The 8,392-nt window shown below is 41.9% G+C and overlaps 1 protein-coding gene across 1 annotated transcript; it reads right to left on the bottom strand.

Moving 5' to 3' along the window:
* Positions 1 to 1,181: 1,181 nt before the first annotated feature.
* LOC120434213 (zinc finger and SCAN domain-containing protein 22-like) lies at positions 1,182 to 8,073 on the bottom strand (the record flags this gene model as incomplete). Its single annotated transcript, XM_039601874.1, has 2 exons — positions 7,955 to 8,073; positions 1,182 to 1,656 (listed from the first exon to the last, which is right to left on the bottom strand). Coding segments are annotated over exons 1-2 (594 nt in total), but the record flags the coding sequence as incomplete, so codon positions are not given.
* Positions 8,074 to 8,392: the final 319 nt, after the last annotated feature.

Here is an 8,392-nt window from a genome sequence, read left to right as displayed (position 1 = left end):
GCTGTACGCCTTAATTCCAGAATGGGTAACTAGATGCTTCTGTAAGTTTCGAGTTTGAGCAAAAGCTTTACCACACAAGTCACAGTAGTGTGCTGTAACTACACATGGATGAGTTGGTGTTTTTTTAAGCTCTCACGATACGTAAAAGACTTTCCACACAATTCACAGCTGTAAAGTTTGAATCCACTGTGGATGAGTTGGTGTCTTTTTAAGTCTCCAGCCCGGGTAAAAGACTTTCCACACAAGTCACAGCTGTACGATTTAATTCCACTGTGGATGAGTTGGTGTTTCTTTAAACGCCCAGACTCGGTAAAAGACTTTCCACACAAGTCACAGTTGTAAGGTTTAAGTCCACTGTGGATGAGTTGGTGTTTCTTTAAGCCTCCAGACTCGGTAAAAGACTTTCCACACAAGTCACAGTTGTAAGGTTTAAGTCCACTGTGGATGAGTTGGTGTTTCTTTAAGCCTCCAGACTCGGTAAAAGACTTTCCACACAATTCACAGCTGTAAGGTTTGAATCCACTGTGGATGAGTTGGTGTCTTTTTAAGTCTCCAGCCCGGGTAAAAGGCTTTCCACACAAGTCACAGTTGTAAGGTTTAACTCCACTGTGGATGAGCCGATGTGCGTTTAAGCCTCCAGCCTGGGTAAAGACTTTCCACACAAGTCACAGCTGTAAGGTTTGAATCCACTGTGGATGAGTTGGTGTCTTTTAAGTCTCCAGCCCGGGTAAAGACTTTCCACACAAGTCACAGCTGTAAGGTTTGAATCCACTGTGGATGAGTTGGTGTTTCTTTAAGCCTCCAGCCTCGGTAAAAGACTTTCCACACAAGTCACAGCTGTACGATTTAATTCCACTGTGGATGAGTTGGTGTTTCTTTAAGCCTCCAGCCTCGGTAAAAGACTTTCCACACAAGTCACAGTTGTAAGGTTTAAGTCCACTGTGGATGAGTTGGTGTCTTTTTAAGTGTCCAGCCCGGGTAAAAGACTTTCCACACAAGTCACAGCTGTAAGACTTGAATCCACTGTGGATGAGTTGGTGTCTTTTTAAGTGTCCAGCCCAGGTAAAAGGCTTTCCACACAAGTCACAGTTGTAAGGTTTAAGTCCACTGTGGATGAGTTGGTGTCTTTTTAAGTCTCCAGCCCGGGTAAAAGGCTTTCCACACAAGTCACAGTTGTAAGGTTTAAATCCACTGTGGATGAGTTGGTGTCTTTTTAAGAGCCCAGACTCGGTAAAAGACTTTCCACACAAGTCACAGCTGTAAGGTTTGAATCCACTGTGGATGAGTTGGTGTTTCTTTAAGCCTCCAGCCTCGGTAAAAGACTTTCCACACAAGTCACAGCTGTACGATTTAATTCCACTGTGGATGAGTTGGTGTTTCTTTAAGTGCCCAGACTCGGTAAAAGACTTTCCACACAAGTCACAGTTGTAAGGTTTAAGTCCATTGTGGATGAGTTGGTGTCTTTTTAAGTGTCCAGCCCGGGTAAAAGACTTTCCACACAAGTCACAGTTGTAAGGTTTAAGTCCACTGTGGATGAGTTGGTGTCTTTTTAAGTCTCCAGCCCGGGTAAAAGGCTTTCCACACAAGTCACAGCTGTAAGGTTTAAATCCACTGTGGATGAGTTGGTGTCTTTTAAGCCTCCAGCCCGGGTAAAGACTTTCCACACAAGTCACAGCTGTAAGGTTTAAATCCACTGTGGATGAGTGTGTGTTTCTTTAAGCCTCCAGCCTCGGTAAAAGACTTTCCACACAAGTCACAGCTGTAAGGTTTAAGTTCACTGTGGATGAGTTGGTGTCTTTTTAAGTGTCCAGTCCAGGTAAAATCCTTCTCACACTCATCACAGCTGTAGCTTTTCTCTCCCTTTCTTCTGTGAGGTTTGTCGGCCTCCTGAGAGCGCTGACTTTTCGCTCCATGTTGGTCCTGCAGTGACAGAGATACAAACAGATGCAGTGAGTGAAATGCAGTCGTGGAACAAACTGAAACTCCCTCCATCAGTGGAATCAAACATGTCAACAAAAACATTGTTGGTGTGTTTCCACCACCTTCTGGTGATAGCATCACATTTCAATGATGTGCTACAATGACAGTCGTAATGAAAAATACATATTAAAGAAATATTGATATGTGGAGAAAATATTTTACTCATAAAAAATTGTGAGTTCAATTTTTGATATTGTTGTTTCAATGTGTGCATCTTTTTGTAACATCTGAGTGTTTTTGTTTGTGAATGTAGATTCTGTGTATATGGAGGAGCCTGGGATGGAAAAGATAAAGCTGCTGTTAACATGTTTTTAAAAACCAACCAGCTGAGCACACAGTTTCAATAACAGGGATATTTTTCTCACCTTTTGTGTTGAAGTCATTTTTTCCTCTATAGTGGCTGAGCTGAGTCCAAATGAGTGAACTTGTTCCTCTGCTGCTCCAGCAGACTCTTCTCCTGTTGCTCAACCGGGACACAAAAAAGTATATGCATTTTATCCCTGATAACAAAAAAGCAGAGCAAATAAACATGACTAAACTCCTCAGTGACAACAATACCTATGAAACTTCAATGTGGAACCTGAGAAGCAGCTACAACAAGAAAGTCATCAGTTGCCACAAGAACCTGAAAGGAAAAAAGCGCACTGACCCCCCTGCACATCACTGCCTTTACCCAGTGGATGCTACACCCTGTATATATGGACCTCTACAGATCCACAAGTCCGGCTCACACTCAATGGTAGCAGTATAAACTCTGCCACCTGAAGCACCTCGTTAGATTTCATCTACTCCACCCAGACAAGGTAAAGGGTGATTGTATGTAGGGATGGGTATCGTTTAGGTTTTATCCGATACCAGTACCAGTACGATGAGGCCTATCGCAATAGTTAAATTTTTATATCGAGAAAAAGTTATTTCGCAATACATATCGTTATCGTTCTATCGCCCAGCTCTATATGGACCTACTGCATACATATTATTAAAATTTGGGCTATAACGGTTGTATTAATATATGGAAACTTGAAATGCTCCCACAAATGGCACTACAGCATGTAAAAACAGAAAGTTAAGCTCTGGCGGACTTGGTTCTATGGTAGGTCTTAAAGGGTTAAATAGCCTGTGGCAAATATATTAGTGTTGTCTTCTCAATATACATGCTCTTAACTTTATGCAAGAGAAAATAAAGTATAACAAAAATCATATTTTTCGCAAAGAAACTCCATCTTGTGGTTTGCGAGCTGGTGCTGCTGTACATGCACCCGGATTTGCGACATACTTTACAGTAACTCAGAACAAAGACTGCACCCTCGGCACTTGCTGTTTATAGACTGCGTACTTCCTAGATGACCACAGGTCAGGTGGTATATCGTGATATATATGGTTATCGTGATATAAAATAATTCATATCGTGATAAATATTTTTTCCATATCGCCCAGCACTACAAGTTGTCATTCAAACAAAGGTAAGTCAGCTTGAGTACTGCGAGTGAAATGCGTTTGATTTTCCCCCGAACATTCAGATTAATGAATCATAAATTCATTCATGAGGGGGGAAATTACAGTGGGAACATGTGGAGGCTGTTACAGGGATAACATAGTGAGTTCAGTGCATTGATGTGACCTTGTCCTGAAGGATTTAGTTATTCTTTATGGTTAAAGAAATTGCAATAATTTCTTCATATTTATTATGAATAATTCTAATTACACATCACTTATCATATTAAGTGATTCATTATTGTCACTTCACTTAAAAGTGATTACATCCTTGCATTACATACTTTAGGTTCATTTTTTGCAGGCAGGTTTCTGGGTTAGGACAGGCAGATTTAGAATATAACATGCAGCGTTCTATAGATGGGTGCATAAAAAAATGAAAAATTACATGTATGTGCTACCTTTCTAAACACTTTGTTACATTTATGATAAATGTAACAAAGGTTTACACAAATGGGTCACTGTGAGCATCACAGGGAAGATTGAAGCCGCCCACTGCACCTGTGTGGCCGGAGTCGAGGAGACCTGCAGTCATGTCACTGCTCTTCTGTTTAATGTAGAAGCAACTGTGCGGATCTGTGGCACAAGGACTGTTACAGATGAACCTGCATACTGGGTTTTGCTGGGTAGTATGACCAAGATACAGCCAGAGGTTGGCCATAAGATAGACTTCTCTTCTTCAGCTGCCCAAAAAAAGGCTCTTGATCAAAACATAAACAGACCATCCGTATTGAAAGGTAAAAGTAGCCGTCTTCAAAAAAGAAAAATCCTACCTGCTACTGTGGAGGAGTTGTCACCGCCATAGGGCTTTGGAACGTAATGTCACGGGGGTGGGCGTGGAAAGGATTTTGGCCTGATGTGCCATTTTCCGGGTCCAAACAAAGCGCAAGCAAAAAGAGTGAAGGCACACACAACAGCCATGGTTCATACTTGCTGTGTTGTCGGCTGTGGAATAAGCTTAAAAGGGTTTGTCTTTTATTCTTTCCCAACCTGGAAGCATCATGAGGGAGCTTATATGGTGGACCTTACAAAACGCAGGCGTCCAGCCTGGATAGCAGCCATGAGACGGCTTGATATCCAGTTCGCTTCCATCTCCAGATATCTGTTGGTGTGCTCCAGACATTTTCACTCCGGTAAGTTCTATATATGTTCATATCACTCTTTATAGCTTAATAATATTATTGTTGGGGCTCTTGGAGGTTATAGAAATTGCAAACAAACATAGAATTGAGTGACTGTGCAGACATACGTGCTATGTAACGATTTGCTAACTCTTTTGCACAACTGTAGGGAAGCCTGCCTATGAAATGAATCAAACAAATCCACACTGCTTAACAACGTTACACTCCGAAATCCGAACGTGAGGGTTAGGATTAACAAGATAGTGAAGATATCGGGCTAGAACAGTTGCGGTAAGTACTCTGGGTCTATACTCCACTGCCGTATTTCATAGTCCACACACAAATCTTTTTTACACACATGTAACATAGTTAAATAGAGTCAAAGTTAAATCCCGCTAAATGGGACATTGGCGCCACCTACTGTTGTAAAAGTCACCCTGCAACATTCACAAAGGGCAAGGGATTCTGGGTAATCCTCAGAATGATGGAGGATTCCCGCGAGATCTTGTGCTGATTGCCCAAGACATTAAAAGAGAGCATTCTAACCATTGCCTTTTTGTTGTGAATGCAGACCAGAGATGACACTACACAGAGGTCACACACACACAAATTCTTTTTACACATACAAATCCTGATTTACAAGCACAAAACTGATTTACAAGAACAAAATATTTATGACCACATTTTGAGCCCATATTTGAGCTTTGCCCGGAAAATGGCGCATCAGGCCAAAATCCTTTCCACGCCCACCCTGTGACATCACGCTCCAAAGCCCTTTGGCCCCTTCTCAGCAAACTTCCACTACTCTCACCCGGGGTTGCGCTCCCCAGGCTTGTACCTGTGGCTTCATGACCTGGGGGTTGGGGTTGGTTGTTCTCCTGCCCTGCACCCATCCTTTTGTTCATATTCCAAGACTATTTTTCTTTATGTATTCTTTCCCCCTAGCAACCGCCATATTATGATGTCGCAAGCAATCACAAACTCTACAGTCTGTCTAACTCCAGTGTATACCAAGCGATCTATTATTCTCAACAGAGATAAACTCAACATAAACTGAACCCACATTAAAGTTAGCTCGATGCTTACCTTTAGACGAGCCCACAAACCGAGAGAAACTCCGTGATGAAGCTGGAAGAAACAGATCAGGGAGCAGAGACCCACGTGGTTCACGCTGATCTCAGCTAGGATCCAAGAGACAAGGGTGTGCAGATCGATACAGATATCGATCCAAACGTTGGTAGTGGTATATGTTCCTGTAAGTTTACTACTTTAATCCCGTTTCATGAAAAAAAGCAGCTCTCTGTTCGACTCTCTCCTGCAAACACACTTTGCTCCGCCCCTTTACCCGGCTCCGCTGTGATTTGTTGCTATGCGGTCACGTGACTCAGCTGCACAACGTAACCCCGTGGAGTGTTATTTCAAAAGTAGCGCCAGTCTCCTTTTCCTAAACTCTTTTCCTTGGCCTCGATGAAAACGTCATCTTGGGGAGCTGCTAGATTTACTGAAGAGACTGCCCTAAAAGTCTCCAGTCAGTCCTCAAGCTGTGTTTTGAGGTGAGCCCCACTTATTTTTCCTCCAGAATACAGTTTATATGAAGCTGAAATGAATTACGCTTCTTATTATTTTAATATTGCACACAGAGATCACGGATTCAAGCGGCAGAAATGAGCTTCCTCCGAAGAGTGGCTGGCCTCTTTATTAGAGATAGGGTGAGAAGTTCGGCCATCCAGGAAGGGCTCAGAGTTGAGCCGCTGCTCCTCCACATCGAAAGGAGCCAGTTGAGGTTGTTCGGGCATCTGACAAGGATGCCTCCTGGGTGAGGTGTTCCGGGCATGTCCCAGCGGGAGGCATAGCTGGAGTGGCCATTGGGCATACCGCGCATTTGACCAGTGGGCCGATGGGTTTTTTCTTCGCTTTTTCCCGTAACGGTATAAACACTAAAAGGTGGTGGATTGGCCAGATGAAGGGAGATGTGTAAAAATAACTCAATTGTTTGGTGGTGGCTATTGCGGAGCTTCTACAGATTCAGTAACATTATCAAGTGGTGGAGGCCAGCAGATGCAACACGCTGGCAGGTCGATGAGGCAAAGGCAGGACGAGCAGAGACTCGAGGCGGTGAACTGAACTTTAGGTAAGAAGTTATGACCTACAGTCTATCTGGGTCAGATATAAACCAAGTTTAGGTGGAGTTTATTTTTGTTATGCTGACTTTTTACAGTCAGTTACAATAACTTGTTTCTATACTGCTGGGCGGGTGCTATGATATTATTGATGTTGAACTTGTTTTATCTTATTTATAAGGTTAGTTATTAGAGTTTCCAAACGTCCCGTAAAAAACGGAATCGTCTCGTATACAGAGAAAATATTGCACGTTTGGTATTGAGGTGAAAAGGAACACAGTTTGTCCCGTATTTCAGCTACAATGAGAAAGACACAAAGCTGGAGTTATTCTGTGTCCTTGCTGCACAGCTGCCTCTTCTTCTCTCATTCTCTCCCCTCTCTCTCCTGTTTCTACTTCAATCATGAAACTGATCAGTGATCAGCTGATCGGCTTTTCTCTCTTGTTTGTTTATCGCTCTGAATCTTACAACAAACGTTTTCATCTGATGTAAAATGTATAGAAATCCATTATTTTACATAGTATTTTTTTAGGGTCCCATCATAATTTCTTCAGAATGGCTATATTTATCAAAGGTGTGAGCAGATTCCTTTGTGTCAAAGTAGCTGAGGATAAAACACAGAAAAACATGAATGATTTTCCTGGCCTGGGATTTTCTAAAAATATTCTGCAGTACATCAAAAACGAAAGAAAACCATTAATCAATATATGAACATTAGCTGATGCTGCTGAAGTGAAGCAGAGCAAAGTTACAGAGCTTTTATTAGAGGCACAGCTAAGCGTTTTGAAATTTCGCATAATTTTAAAAAGTTTGAATTTGTTCAGTAGCCTATTGAACAGCAGAAATGAGACTTTCTTTTCAGAAGTAAGTAAAAGAAAAAAACAGTGGCTGACAGTGCTGTAAACAACAATAGACTTGTGCATAATAAACAAGCGAATAATGCAGAAAACAGATTTTTTTGACGGGAAACTGTTCTTGAAGTACACATAGAGAGAGAGAGAGAGGGAGAGAGAGTTGTGCATGAAGTGTGATTTTATTGTTGTGAAAGCAAAACAGCAAAAGTAAGAGGGAATTCATGACGATGTTTATGTGAAGGGTTGGATCTTCTTTTGCTGCTGGTTTAGTTAATATTGTTTGGAGAGAGATAAAACCTGCAGCTTCAGAATCTAGCGGGAAAAGGGCGTAAACTTGAAATAAATTGACAATAGTACCTCACTTATTTGAGAAATAGTACCTCACTTATTTGGAGGTACTTTGGATTTGATAAAGACGACGTTCTCCAAACACAGGTACTCTGCCGAACTTGCCGAACACTCGCGGCAACCACCAGAGGAAACACGACTAATCTCCACCATCATCTTCAATACAACCACAGAGAACTGTTTGAAGAGTTCCAGAAAGATAGGGCTAGCCAAACAAAGGTTATTAAAATTAAGACAAAGAGCACAGCAGTCCAACAGTCGTCTCTGTATCAGAGTTTTTCAAGTGGAACTCCTTATGAGAAAACGTCGAAGCGGTACAAAGAAATAACAGAGGCCATTATACATTTTTTGGCTAAAGACATGATGCCTATAAATACAGTTAGCAGAGAGGGCTTCACCAGTCTGATACATAAAGTGGACCAGAGACACCGCATCCCCTCACAAAACTATTTTTCCCATGTCGCCATTCCACAAA

Source organism: Oreochromis aureus, linkage group 3 (assembly GCF_013358895.1).
Source record: "Oreochromis aureus strain Israel breed Guangdong linkage group 3, ZZ_aureus, whole genome shotgun sequence".
NCBI lineage: Eukaryota > Metazoa > Chordata > Actinopteri > Cichliformes > Cichlidae > Oreochromis > Oreochromis aureus.
Note: the sequence above shows the minus strand (reverse complement) of the source record. Positions and strands in the feature narration are given on the sequence as shown.